The 14707-nt window shown below is 42.3% G+C and overlaps 1 protein-coding gene across 6 annotated transcripts in view; it reads left to right on the top strand.

Annotated features, from left to right (window-relative positions):
• CELF1 (CUGBP Elav-like family member 1) overlaps nucleotides 1-14707 on the top strand; it is a 104341-nt gene that overhangs the window by 46886 nt on the left and 42748 nt on the right. For 5 of the 6 annotated variants that reach the window (XM_048854264.2, XM_048854263.2, XM_048854262.2 and 2 more), the window contains 3 exons: nucleotides 10966-11153; nucleotides 13594-13676; nucleotides 14139-14187. In XM_048854264.2, the coding sequence (XP_048710221.2) occupies nucleotides 10966-11153; nucleotides 13594-13676; nucleotides 14139-14187 (320 nt within the window). Of the gene's footprint in view, nucleotides 1-7967; nucleotides 8029-10965; nucleotides 11154-13593; nucleotides 13677-14138; nucleotides 14188-14707 lie in introns of all 6 variants that reach the window. The other variant, XM_075129624.1, reaches the window with a different exon arrangement.

The raw sequence follows: 14707 nt of genomic DNA, 5'->3' as shown, positions 1-14707 counted from the left end.
CTGAATTGGACAATTCATACCTCTCAGACTACTATTTTCAGGTTGTCTGCAGATACAGGAAGAAATCAGTGCATAAGTTTACATTTTCAAGGTTTTCTTCACAACAGCAAAAGATAGAAACAACATTATAAATGAAAGCTGAGATTCTGCTGTGGAATCATGGATTACGTGGGGCCTGTCCTAAAGTAGATGGGATTTCTTATGTCAAAGTCTTGTCATGTTTCAAGACCAAGTTTAGGCATATATCTATAGTCACTGAGGCTAGTAACTTCCCAAATTATCTAATTTACTCTCCCAACAGCAACAAAGAACAGGAAATACCCTTGCCAGGAAACTGAAAATCAGCAGGATTTTGGAATTAGAGCATAGCTTAAAAGGCTGTTTATCAGGCTCATTAGTAGAGCCCTGCAAATCTGCTGATATCCACTTTATATCCGCAGATATCCGTGGACCATGTTTGTGGATCGTGGATTAGATGAGGATGCAAATTTTGTATCCATGCAGAGTTCCACTCATTAGTTTAGTTTCTCTCCCGCTTTTTTGTCCTAGATAAAGAACAGATCTGACTGTTACAATGGGTATAATTCCAAAAACTGATACAGCTTCCTTCCAACTAATGAGAAACACCCAAAAGAGGAACGCTACCCTCCCCTCTCCCATTAGTAAACAAAATGGAACCCTTCTACGGTGCTTTGTATCAATACAAGCTCAGGCCATAGACATTACCTCCCTCCAACCTCTATGCCTCACCTAAAATATGTTAAATGTCTCCCACTTGCAGCCTAAGGGCATTCCTACACTTACCATGGATGACGCTGTGGCAATCGATCCACCGGGGGTCGATTAAGCGGGTCTAGTGAAGACCCACTAAATTAACTGCAGATCGCTCTCCTGTCGACTCTTGTATTCCACTGGAACAAGAAGCATAAGGTAAGTCGACGGGAGAGTTTCTCCCGTTGACCCAGCGCGATGTAGTAAATCGACCTAAGCTATGTTGACTCCAGCTACATTATCCACATAGCTGAAGTTGCGTAACTTAGGTCGACTTAACCTGGTAGTGAAGACCTGCCCGTGGACTCTGCTACTTTAGCAGAGTTTTATCACCATTCTCTTCTCCAATAGTAATGTGCCCAGAGATACTGAGTGCACTTGCCCTTATCTGGGCCTCTACTGCACCTTCCAATCTTCATCAGCTGGCTTCCTAACATCCACCACTTCTCTTCTCCAATTTATGTGCAAGCCAATGCCCAGAACACAGATCTCTAGGCATCTGTGGCCTATCAAATGCAATCATGCAACTGACACTTCACACATTACAACAGGTGAAATCAAACACAAGGATCTAAAGCTCTTACTAATAATGCAAGATCAGTAGTCAGTAGAAATTGCCGTAAATCTCTGAAATTTTCTCTGTTCTCTTGTGTACTAAAATACTGAGCAACACTTTTTTCCCCCACAAATTGCCAGTAGCTAGGCAGGTGGCATTCCTGTTTTGTAAATAATTTTTTAATTATTTTTTTAAATAGTGACATCACATTTTTACACCCTGGATGGAGTGTTATAATTTTAAAGATGGTATTGTGCTTGACACTGGACAATGCCTAGAATACAATGATCCTTGTCCCAAGGGGCTTACAGTGTAGATTGGGTGGTGATATACAGCTTGCTAAGTAAAAATCCACTCTCAGGCCTAAGCATTTTTCCCAGGTGTCAAGCAGTTTTCATTGAAAGGCTTTATCAGGAACTTAGTTTGAAGGTAGGATTCAAATTAAGAAGGAAACTGCTCTAGTCATGAGGAGCAACATGGCAGAAGGGATGAAAGTGAAGCCATCTCTACACTAGCAAGTTCAATCAACGCAAGTTCCATCATGGTACAGCCATTGACTGTAGTATATCACTCGAGGGCATGCTTACTTGGGTGCTTGCGTCAGTGCTGTGCGTACACCGTATGAGTGGTTGTGTTGGGGTAAAATGTGGTGCACCATGGGTGAGTATTCCATTGTACCCCATGCCACTATCTGGCTCAATGCCTTGTGGGATGTTTTCGCAGTGTTCTTATGGAATACCGCTGATTGGCTTCGGGATTTCTGGGAGCTAGAGGTCAAGTCCATATCATGCCACTTCTCCATTCCATAATGCTTTCCCCATTCCATACTTTTTGCACTGTTTTTTAAAAGGCCACATAGTTCTCCTGTATTCGCAAAACTTGAATGAGTACTACTACAACGGGGACTGTGAGGAGGAAGACGCAGAGATGTTCAAGCACGATAACTGGGTGCTAATGGACACAGTAAAAAAAAAAAAAATGCAAGGTTGCTGCTGACATTCATGGAGCAGCTCCACACAGTTGATTGCCATTTCAGAGCTTGTTTCTCTGGCCCAGATTGGTGAAATCGCATCATAATGCAGGTTTGGGATGACGAGGATGGCATCCAAACGTCTGCAGCCACAAGGCCATGTTCTGGATATTTGTGCCAAACTTGCTCACACCTCTAGTGCAGGGACACCAAAATGAAGGCTTTGTTGACAGTGGAAACACAAGTGGTGATCACACTGTGGAGCTTGCAGTTCTGGATTGCTGTTGGTTAGTGGGCAATCTGTGTGGAGTTGGAAAGTCAAAGCCATTGTCATCCAAATATGTAAGTCCATTAAGCGTCGTCTGCTGTGTAAGACTATGACTCTCAGTAAGGTGCAGGAAATAGGGGATGGATTTGCAGCAGTGGGCTTTTTGAACTGTGGTGAAGCGATAATCCACATATTTCTGTTCTGGCACCACCTAACCCTGCCACCAAGCACATCAATGGAAAGTGATACTTTTCAATAGTTATGCAAATGCTAGTGGCTCACCGGAGAAGCTTTGTTGATATCAATCTGGGCTGGTCAGGGAAGGTAGATGATGCTCACATCTTTAAGGACGTAGGACTTTTCAGAAAGCTGCAGGCAGGGGCATTTTTCCCTGACTGACACGTTACCATTGGCAATGTTGAAATGCCAGTAGTAATTTTGAGAGACCGAGCCTATGCCTTGCTCCCCTAGTTCACCAAGCCACACACTGGCCACCTTGATGGCACCAAAGAGATTTTGGCAGATTTTTTGCTTTTGGTAGATTGAGGAGTTGCTGGCACTGTTTACTCACTAGATTGGATCTCACTGAGGCAAACATGCCCATCCTTATAGCTGTATGTTGTGTACTGCATAATACCTGCGAGGTGAAGGGGGAAAAGCTACTGCCAGGGTGAAGCAGCAAAGTGGACTGTCTGCTGAATTTGAACAGCCAGACACAAGGTCTATTAGAAGAGCCAACTGTGGAGCTATATGGTTGAGGGAGGCCTGAAAAGGCCATTTTAACAGTCAACCATAGTAGTGTTGTCTGATGCTTCTATGAAATAGTGCGTCTCATGTATACGGTGATTGAATATGGGTGGGTTATTGCCTTCTGCTGAATTTTGTAAAGTGTGGTGTAAACTAACAAAGATAATTTGAGTTTCCAAAAATACAACTTTATTTTGTGCAAAGAAACTGCAACAAAATTAAAGTGCAAACAAACATACAAGGTAAAAACCATTTAGCAACACTGTAACAGGGTAAACCATACTTACGGCCCTTCAGTTTTCAGTTTTTCTGGGACTTTATCAGTGTTTGTTACCACAACAACAAAAACAAGTGAAAATCAATGGAAAAAACTATTAATAATTTTTCGGGGGAAAAATTTGGGTTTATTTTGGTGGATGGAAAGACCGGGGGGAAAAGGTGTTCAGTAGATTAATGCTTAGAATTCCGTTCATCAATCTGGTTTGCTGCAGAACTAAAACAGAACTCAAAACACAATGTCACCTCTGAGTTTAAGAAAATATATCTAATCCCTAAATAAAACTTTTCATTTCAATAACCAGTTTACTCTTGTAGACTTAGAACTATTAGCCTATAAATATTTACATTTAATAATTTGACTACACCATTTGCAGCGCATACACTCAACTTCATCCTTTTCACCTGTTTTTTTTTTTTTTTTTAAACTTGTGTTCTGAAATGTGTTCTGGTACAGATTTTCGTTTTCTTTCCATTTTAGTGTGTCAAATCTTTAAACAGTTATCTGCCAGCAGCTTGAAATGTGTACATGGTAGGCTTGAGATTCATCAGTATGTTCAGATGTATACGCACTTCAGAGTTTGCGTGTGTGCTTGTTTGTTTATTGTGTGTATCTTCTAGACTAATACATAGCCTTACTTCAACAGGCAGCTTTGCATATATGCCCAGACTAATGTATTCTTGTAATACATATATCTCATCCAATATATTGTATTTTCCTAATAAAATGGTATTTTTAAATATATTTTTGAATGATACAAAAGTAGGATGAAAATCAGAAAAAAACGAATAACACTTTTTGTAAAACCTGGGAATTTTTCGGTAAAAATCTGTTTAATGAAAGGGCTTAACCATACTTTAAAACCTCAAGTATAAATGGAAGTAAACAGTGGACATTCATGTCATGTATGTAAAACTTACTACAGTGTAGTAAGTTGTGGCTGATCCTGTGGTTTTTGCATGTCAGTATATGTGTTGCTCTGGTTTTTGTTTTCTCCTGATGTGGCTTGGTAGGGGTAAGGATGTACATCATGCTGCCACCTGTTGTGTTGGGGAGTGTAGGATGCACTGACCATGGAGTTTTCCAAGGACTGGAAAAGCTGCTGAGTCTGGAGTGTTTGTGTCGATACTGCTCTACAGCATCTGAGTTTGTTGCCTGAGCAAATCCATGATGTCCTGGTGGATTTCTTGATGCTCCTGCGTGCCCTCTGCTGTAGCAACTGCTCTCTCTATTCTTGGTCCTTCCCTATAGTCATGGTCCTGTGGCCCTACCTTGGCCTGTGTTTATGGTCCAAGGCCATAGAGGATTGGAGGATATTGCAGAACATATTCTCCCTAGACCTCTTCTTTCTCTTCTTGATCTCTGTCAGATATTCAGCAGGCCTGGAGGGGCAATTAAAGCAGACAGACACGCCATTTGATTTACAGTCACAATGGAAAGGGAAGGATTCAAAACTCCATTACATTATTCCCATAAATACCTTTAATAAGAAATGCGAATTGTCACTTTAGCTTTGGAGTGCCTCATTATAGTACTGCTCTGCAATTCAAACCATGGTGAATATGGCCTACGCTAGTGTTGGGTGGGAGTGGATTCTGTTCCTTGGAAGCTTTAAACCCTGGAGACCCCTTGGTATAGGTATAGGAAAAGTGCAGTGAATATTGGCAATATTCTTACAGGCAGTAGTGATATTGGCTGAATCCAATTCCTGGGGGTAACAAAGGCACAGAAAACCATCTTCTACTGGCATCCTGAAGCCACCTGGGCCCTAATTCTACTAGTCTGTTTACTGCAGTGGTGCCAACCAAACTCATTGCAGAGTGGCAAGGGAAAGTTTCATATCACGGGGGGTGGAAACAAGGCTGCCACACCTAGAAATTCGGGAAAGTATTGCAGAGTGTCTCCATGAAATTTCCATTGAGATCGCTCAAGAGGATAAAAGGAACATCCCTATTCAGATAAACCAAGTGCTTGGCATGGCTCCCTCTGCCTCGCCCAAGAAACCAAAGAATTTAAAAGCGGATGCAACTCTACCTCTGTCTGTTCTACCTCTACCCAGTCACCAGACACTGATCTGATATGGATGGTATAATTGGACTATCATACTACTTTTTTGAATTTATTGTCTTAATATTTTATTTTCTAACATTATACCATTAAAGTAAACAATCATAAATCAATGTTGTCCTCTGTCCTCTAACCCTGGATATGGGATTGGTGCCATTTTTAAATGGGGAAGAAGGGCAGGAGAGATGAGGTTTCAGGCACCAAAAAGGGAAAAAATGATTATCAGGAATAATGCACGTACACACTTACCCAAGCTCCCTTCCCCTTCATCAGCAGGCTCATCTATGACAGGTTTCAGAGTAGCAGCTGTGTTAGTCTGTATTCTGCAAAAAGAACAGGAGTACTTGTGGGACCTTAGAGACTAACAAATTTATGAGAGCATAAGCTTTCCTGTTCTATAGGCTCATCTATGTTCACCTGACAGAACTGTCTGGTCTCTGGCGGAGTTTCAAACAGCTTGTGGCACGGTTTGAGTCCTGCACAGCGCCCCCTCGCCCATCTTGCTGTCTCTGCTTCAGGTTCCTGAGAAGTGTCCAGAGTGGAAAGTGGGATGCTGGTGGGATCACTTCCAAGTATGACATGCTGTTTGTTGTAGAAGTGGCAGATCTCTGGAGCAGCAGCAGGTTTCCTGTTGCCCTCCCTTACATTCTGGCATGTCAGGTGAAGTTCCTTTGCTTTCATGCAGCACTGTTGTTCATCCCTGTAATGCTCGAGTTTCAGCATCCCACATGCAATATGCAAGTAGATGTTGATATTTCTATGGCTGCTCCGTACTTGTCCTTGCACAGCCTCTTGTCCCCCACAGAATGAGGATATCCATGACTTTTTGCCTGCTCCAGGCAGGAGCGTGTATATTAGCTCTGTGCGTCCATGGAGCTGGCATGGTCGGATACACACAACAAAGGTGAGCTGGTAGGTGTGCTCACCAAGGTGGGCAATCAGGAAAGGCATTTCAAAAACATACGAGGGGTTTTAAAGGTTGGTGGTGGGGCAATCTTCTGGTCTCTGTGACCGCTGGGCAGTGGAGATGAAAATTGTGACCTGAGAGGTCACTGTCACGGGGACATTATGCAATAGTTGCTGCTGGACTGTTAGGGTTGACACAAGTAATGTAGCGTCTACACTTGTCTTGCATTGATCTAAGTAGGTTGACAATGGTTCTGTGTTGCTCAGGGAGGAATTGTTACCATTTTGCTGTAACCGGGCGCTTACATCAGCGAGAGACAAATTTTGGTGTACTGTATACACGTGCACAACTAGGTTGATGAAGGTCAATTTAGGTTGACCTAATTCGTAGTGTAGACCAAGTTTGAACGTGGAAGAAGAATACTAGGAGGGAGATTTGGGTGGATTGAAAGGTGTGAGTGGGAGTAAAGAGAGTTAGAACTGGCACAAAGGGAGAAGCAGAATTGTGCAAAACCTGGAAGGTAAGACCAAAAAATCTAAACTTGACATGGAAATCATTAGGGAGCCAATGAAGGGATTTAAAACTAGTTTGCCTTTAAACTGTTATCTGTTTTATGTTCAGTAGAATGAAGCCAGACTTTCTTTTGGGAAAGAAGAGTAGGAAGGCATGGCAGGAGACACCCATAATGATTATCAAACTCCTCCTGTGAAATGTTCTCAGTAATCTCAGTACCCCTTGTAAAATCCATCTTCCAGGAGAATCTGTTGCCAGAACAGCTCCCCTCCATCCTATGCTCAACTGTAAGGCCAGGCAGCGCTGCTTGGGAAGGCTGGATGGAAGTATTTTGTTCTGATGGTGTTCTGCTATCCCTTGGCTGGTAAGACCTGGAATCTGCAGCACAAAGCTACAGAACTACATAAACCTTGGAAAGAATCACCACTACATCTTCCCCTTGTGTAACCACATTATTTTCTGCAGAGCTTCCTGGTCTCAAAAGTGAAGCAAACTTTAGAGAGCAGTTTTGTTTGAGTGTAAGGTAATGTGAAGTCTGCAGTTCCCAAACAAGGAAACTGATGTATCTGAGACCATTTCTTTTTTCATCATTTCACAGAGGGGTGTGGTCCTTGCAAGGTGTTAGGGGACAGCTGTTAACACAGTAATGGAGTGCAATTGTTTCTTGTGTAATATTGGTGAACACTTGGTTTTAAATATTGTTTCCATTCAAATTAGTTGCTGGTTGGTTTTCCCAGCATGTTGAATGCTGGGGTCCTTTGTCTTCCTGTTTGTAGTAGTTCTGTGCATATCTGTAACATCTTTCTCTCCAGAATCTCAAAGCGCATTACAAACATATAAACCTCTTTACCTCAGTAGGTCAGCATGTATTGTCTTTGTTTTAATTATAAGGAAGCTGGTGCACCGTGATCAACTGACTTTATCAAGAGGACTCAATGAATCCATAGCATTGGTCAGTATAGAATCCAAGAGTGTTGACTCTGTTCCCTGCAATGACCACCAGACACTTTATCCTGTTCTTGCCCTCACATTTCATGTACTCTGCATGTATGTGCCAAGTATTATTTTTATTGTGTGAGACTGCATGTGTTTTGGCCCATAATAGAGGGAGCGTCGTTGGAGCAGGCACTCCTTCATATATAAGGAGGTTTTGAGTGATCAAGCCTCCTTGTAGCAGCAAGCTACTAGAACTCATTGTGACAAAAGACAGCAGCCACACCTTGGTTTGTGTTGACCCTGTGAGGTATCAACACTCAGGTGCTGAAACAGAGTCTTGGTTCAGGACCTATCTATTAGTGGACCTCAAGGCCTAGGGCTGGCATTTTTGGGGGTGAAGAGTTTGTTGAAGGCTGTGAGGTTAGAGTTTGTGTTCCTTCTGCTCTGTCAACCACTGCTATCTTCATTGATCTGACACTCTGTTTATCTGACAGAGCACTCAGTATTGCTTCGCCAGGGAAAATTGCACAAAACAAGCCCAATGCATCAGCACTTTCATTGTGTAATGAGCTGAGCCTCCCTTCACATGGTCACATCCCCCTTTTAATCCACGACTCCATGTCCCTTTTCCAGTCCAGCCTATTTCTCTGATGTCTGTTGCTGGTCTCCCTGAGCTCCTGTTTCTGTAGTTTGTTTTTTGTCTGGCTTGGTGTGTTAAGACCTGCAGGACTCTAGGAAGTGGAGTTTTTTGTTTGGGGGTTAGACAGTACGTTGACTTAGTGTTAGTGGTTTGTGGCAGACAGAGGTGATGGCTGCGTTTAAGTTGGATTTCCTCCCAGAGATGATGGTGGACCATTGTTCCTTGAATACCAGTCCTGTGTAAGTATTTTGTATATTCATATCTGCTTTTTTACTTATGCTCTTAGCTTAGGATTGCCTCTTTAGACATTTCTTTGCTACCTAACTACTCCCCTTGGAGGAAAAGGTGAAAGGGCAGGACAGTCTCAGAGCTGCATTCTAAAAGAGATTCTGGAAGTTGTTTACAGTTTTTTCTCCTGCTCAGAATGCATCTTCATTCCCTCTGAAATCAGTTAACCCCTTTGGGGTAGAGCTACTTGGTGGCACACCTTACAGAATCCAGTACAAATCACTGTACTGATGCTCTGAAACCAGTGACTGAAGTGCAGTGTTAGGAGACTAAGATTCCTTCCTTCTGAATGGCTTTGGACTGCTCTCTTCTAGACAGGAATTGAATGATCTTTGAACTGTTTCTGAAGTCATATCGTGACCATGTGGATTTAGCTACCAGGAGACATGCTGCCCTCTTGGAGCTTCTCATGGGAGTGACACCAGAGACCAGCTGTCACAGGATAATGTATACCTATCAGTTGCTCCCCTCTCAAAATTCTGGCATTGTGTAGTTCACCCCTTAATAAAGGGAGTTGGGTTTTCTGGATTCTCTGAAAGTCTCTGAAACTCTCCCCTTGCAGTGGGAGTTCTGGCAGAATGAAAGGCATTATGTCACCCCCTTGCCTTTTCCCAGTAAAGAGCGTTATGCTTCTCATCCTTGTGCAAACCCTTCTTAGAATGTGGGAACATTTTATGGCAACAGTTGTCTTCCTGTGTGTCTGAACCAGCACGTTGCAAGTTGAAAGAGATGCCAGAATACACACAATAAATATCCAGTCCACATTTAATGGAACTTGACTAGTAATTTTGTTTTTAAAAATTCCTGTGCTTAAAGACTTCTTAATAAACACCGTGGAAGAACATAACCACAAATAGGTGTTTTATCACCTTGGACGTATCTTTCTTGAAGTACAGTAAATAAAGAGGACAGTAAAAAAACTAAAATAAGAAGGCTGGCCCAGAAGGCCACTCATGGCCTTCAACCGTGTGTGGGAGGGAATCATTCCATAAGTCCCCTCTCCCCACACTTCTAGATTATACATAGGGATTGTCAGCAGTTTCACCCTGCTAATATCCACTGCTGTAGCAGGATATCATTTCAGGCAGTCCCCCAGAGAAATTGAACCTGTCTTATTTAAGGTCTTTGATACTAATAGTAAGATTCATCTTGCACTAGCTAAACAATAAGGAACCAATGCAGATTGTTGTGTGGATTATCACTTGCTGGGGTTCTGTTTGAGAGAAGACCTAGAAGCCTGTTGAAGACCCCCCATATTCAAAATCTTGTCTACTGTATTCTGAAAAATGATTCCTCCTCCCTAATTGGGCCCCCAGTAGTATTCCATTAGTTTTCTCAAAATGATGGTACTTCAAGATGAATGATAAATCAACCTGATCATCCTCTGGGACCGAATAGTGTACAAAACCAATGTGTTCATTTTCAGCCACAACCCTGACCTTGTTTTTTCCCCAGAATGTTGTTCAGAGTTCTCTGGACCCATGAGACTCTTACTGTAATGTGAACCTCTTATGGAACTTTTAGTGTCTTCATTCTAATCACTTTTCTTTAGTTTAAGAGGGACCTGTAGATTGTCAAATTTAAATAAAAATCTTTTTGCTCCCCAATCATTTTTATAGTTTGTTAGTAAGTTTGCTAATACCACCTGGTTTTTGGCTCCTTCCCACTCCAGCTTTTCCTTGTGTCCAGTTCTGCAGTGATGGGCAATGACATTTCAATCTTTTACACAAAAGACTTTGGTGTCCCAAATCCAGGTTGCTGATTATACTGTAGGAGCTAGGAGGGGAGAGACAGTCTCCAAGCCCAGAGCTCTATAGTGAGAGTGATGGCTAAATCTAAATGTTCTCTTAGTTTGCTTGGAGTGTGCAGGAGTCCTTTTAAAATACTGCTGTTGAGAGACCTTTTTCCACAGCATCATAAGCAGGCTGTTAGGAGCTGCAACATTAGTTGGTACCTAGGGAGAATGATTAATCTAGACAAGGTGGTGGTGATGATATAACAGAAGTTCCTCCCTGTCCTGTGCAGCTCAAAGAAAATGAATGGCACACTGGATCACCCAGATCAACCTGACCTAGATGCCATCAAGATGTTTGTGGGGCAGGTTCCACGGAGCTGGTGTGAGAAGGATCTGAGAGAACTCTTTGAACAGTATGGTGCTGTCTACGAAATTAACGTCCTGAGGGACAGGAGCCAAAACCCTCCTCAGAGCAAAGGTGAGCACTTCTGTCCTTCTCAGCTGATACTTGGGTTCCCAGCTATAGTCACTTGCACTCTGTCATGCTTCATCTCTCTGCTTATTCACATGCCAAGGAGTTAACTGTAGATATACAAATACATACACACACACAGACCTGATCTTTGTGCTTTATAAGTGCATCTGCATTCATATGTGGCTGTACTGTGGTCTGTGATCTCATTGTGTAAATTGGGCTAGGGTGATCGGACAAATGGGAGACCACTAAGGGAAATGGATGTCTCAGGTATGTAGCCTATTTGTTAGGTTTAGATTTCCCTTCTGAAGGATTGTAATAATGGAGCTGTAATATTTTGGATGAGATTCAAAACCAAAGTCTTGGTCAGTGGTTCTCAAACTTTTGAACTGGTGCCCCTTTCACATAGCAAGCCTCTGAGTGCGACCCACCTTATGAATTAAAAACACTTTTTTTTTTATATATTTAGCACCATTATAAATGCTGGAGGCAAAGTGGGGTTTGGGGTGGAGGCTGACAGCTCGTGACTCCCCATGTAATAACCTCGTGACCCCTTGAGGGGTCCCGACGCCCAGTTTGAGAACTACTGGTCTTGGTCATCTGTGCCAGCTGAAGATCGCATAGAACTCTTTTAAGAGGTTGCTAACCCCAATGTCCTTGCCAAATTTCGTATCAAGTAATTACATTCTCCTGCAGTTGAGATGGATACAATATGTTTGTCTTCCTATTTTAACTGCTTTGTAGACTTTCTGTACACTGTCAAACAATTGCTGTGTTTCAACCCAGGGGTAGCTCCATTTCAGAGGTGGTTAGTCATGCCTGTAATGACAGTTTGTAAAACAATTTGAGAAGGAAAGTTCAGATGCAGCTCACAGATATGCTTTGTATATGCCAACTACGTAGTCTACCATAAGCATTTTTCACTTAGCTTGTGAGAGAAGGGATTTGCTATAAGATGTTTACATGTGACTAATATATGCATTTTATTTAATATTTCTGGTAAATTTCTTGAAAGGGTAAATTTTGCCGAGTATCAGTAAAAACTTCCTTGTAGAGATTGATTAGGTTGTGGAAATGTCACTTGCGGGACGTGGCAAGAGCCTAATTGCTGTTGATGTTTAAAATTAAACTGAACAGATAGGGAACAATCCTGTCTTGGCTCCAGGGGAATGGAGAAGAAACTTAGTAGTAAGAGTGAGGGCCTTCTTAAGAGGGCTTCACTCTTCATCTTTAACTTCTAATTCTTATATCCATCACCTGGAGTAGCTACCTGTTTGAGACTAGCAAAACAGAATACAGTAACCTACTCTTTAACACCTCTCTGAATGACACATGCTCTCACAAGAGTACAGGCAATTTCTTCCTAGTCTGCACAGAAAAGGGTTAGAGTTATAGGTTTGGAAACAGAGGTGGTCAGGTCCTAAATCACGAATGTCCCCCAGAGGCTGTGCTGATGGAAAGACAAGAGAAGAGGGAGAAAGGAATTGGAGTGAGGGAGAACACAGAGACCTGCAATTCTGCACTCCCCCAGAGGCTTGAGGAAGGAGGAGTGAACAGACTAGAAAAACTTAGATTTTTTCTATCTCTAACTTCTAGGATTCTGTAGTCTGCAAGCTGCATTCAGGGAGACAGAAATAATAGAGGCTAAGGACTGCTCATAAAGCTGAACTCTGTTGTCTGTGTTTCACAACTATCCTATTTGTAACTATATCCACTTTTATAGACAAAAACCCTGTGGGCATTATGCGTTATTGGTTAAGTTTTGGAGTTGTAACTTTTTGTATAAATAACTACAGTCATTTGAGAACTGTTGAGTGTAATTTCTTTGCACACTAAGTCCATCTGGAGAGAGATTCCATCTTGAGTTGATGCCCAAGGCTGAAGTCTGATTAAGTGGGCAAAGAGAATGTTCATTATTTGTTCTCAGTGATAAGTGGAGCATTTAAAAGTCTGTATACAAAAGGCTCAGCCCTCGTGATGCTAAGAGCTAGCACTCATTGGGCTAGGTGTCTTTGAGAGTGGTGATGACAGTATTGAACAATTACTTGAACTGGCAGAAAAATACCATGCTTACTGGAAAAATGAGAGGTTTCAGAGTAACAGCCGTGTTAGTCTGTATTCGCAAAAATGAGAATGTCTCTAGAAACGTATTGTTGGGCAAGCCCAGTTGGGATGAGAGGAGAGCTCTTGTGAACCTTTGAGTGTGATACAGGGGCTGTTAGGCCTAGTCATTGAAGACGTCACATGTTATATAATATTATTTTGGCAGAAGTCCTATTCTAAATAGATTCAATATTAAGCTATTGCCATCTGTTTCCATCCATGATCCTTGTGTCTGTCAAAGAGTTTGTGTTTGAGGGGTAGAAGTGGTGCACTGTGTATCCCAGTCTGTCACACAGGAATTCAATATCCTTGATTTGCTTGTTTTGGGTTTGCATTGCAGGGTGCTGTTTTGTTACATTTTATACCCGTAAAGCTGCACTAGAAGCACAGAATGCTCTCCACAACATGAAGATCCTCCCAGGGGTAAGAGGCAGCATGCTCTTTCAAGCATCTTTTCTGCTTGTCTTTCTGTCCTGCCATTTACCCATGTTCTAAGCTCTTTGGCTTCACTGATGCACAAACATTGCCTTGCTCTTCTGCATGATTATTTTAGAACATGAATTCAAAGGGAGGGGCCTAGAGCTGCAAGTCACGGCAGCAGATCTCGAAGAGGTTTTGAGGGGAAAGGGATGGCAGGGAATTGTGTGCGCTGCTTCTGGGGAACACAATGAAGTACCCAGGGGGAATGGTGGCATATCAGTTGAAAGATATGGGGAACACTCCTTGGGATCCTTTCCTAGAAATTTCTGTGGGGTTATATCTCACCCTTCTCTAATAGCTGTGTTGGCTCCCCTCCATGTACTTAGTGGTTCCTGTGGGGTAATGTGACTCAGCTATGTACAGAGTGAATACATCAAGTTTGAGATGCTCTTCTTTGGGTTTCAGATGCACCATCCCATCCAGATGAAACCAGCTGACAGTGAAAAAAATAATGGTAAGTTGTACTAAAGTCTGGTTTTTAGGGTATTGTTAATGTTGATGGGGAAATTTCAAGGGATCCCATCCCTCTTGCAGTGATCTCTGGGCAGCAGAGCGTCTATGTGTGTGGTGAAGTTTGTGAATTAGAGAGCTGGGAGGAATTTATGCCCACAAAGGGATAAATAAATAAGTGTGAGGTTTCTAAACTTCCTGGAATCATGCTCTCTCTCCTGCTGCTGCTTATCCCACAACAGTTATACTAATTGGGAAGGCATTCAGTGAGTTATTTTCTGCACTTGCCTGTTGTTTAACCCCCAACACCATTATCCATGTACTTGGCTGGTTGACTGGTTTGAGAAAAGTCCACCATAACTAGTGTTGGATTCACAATCTCCTCTAATAAGTTGTGTTTGCTTTACAAGAAAGATGAAACTGGTCTAAATAGCTTTTTAGGGCAGAGGTTATCACTTGCTGTATATTTGTACAGTGGTTAGCCCCATATGATCCCAGACCAGTTGAGGTCTCTAGCTGCTATC

This window comes from Caretta caretta, chromosome 6 (genome assembly GCF_965140235.1).
Source record: "Caretta caretta isolate rCarCar2 chromosome 6, rCarCar1.hap1, whole genome shotgun sequence".
NCBI classification, from domain to species: domain Eukaryota; kingdom Metazoa; phylum Chordata; order Testudines; family Cheloniidae; genus Caretta; species Caretta caretta.
This window is presented reverse-complemented; position numbering and strand designations above follow the sequence as displayed.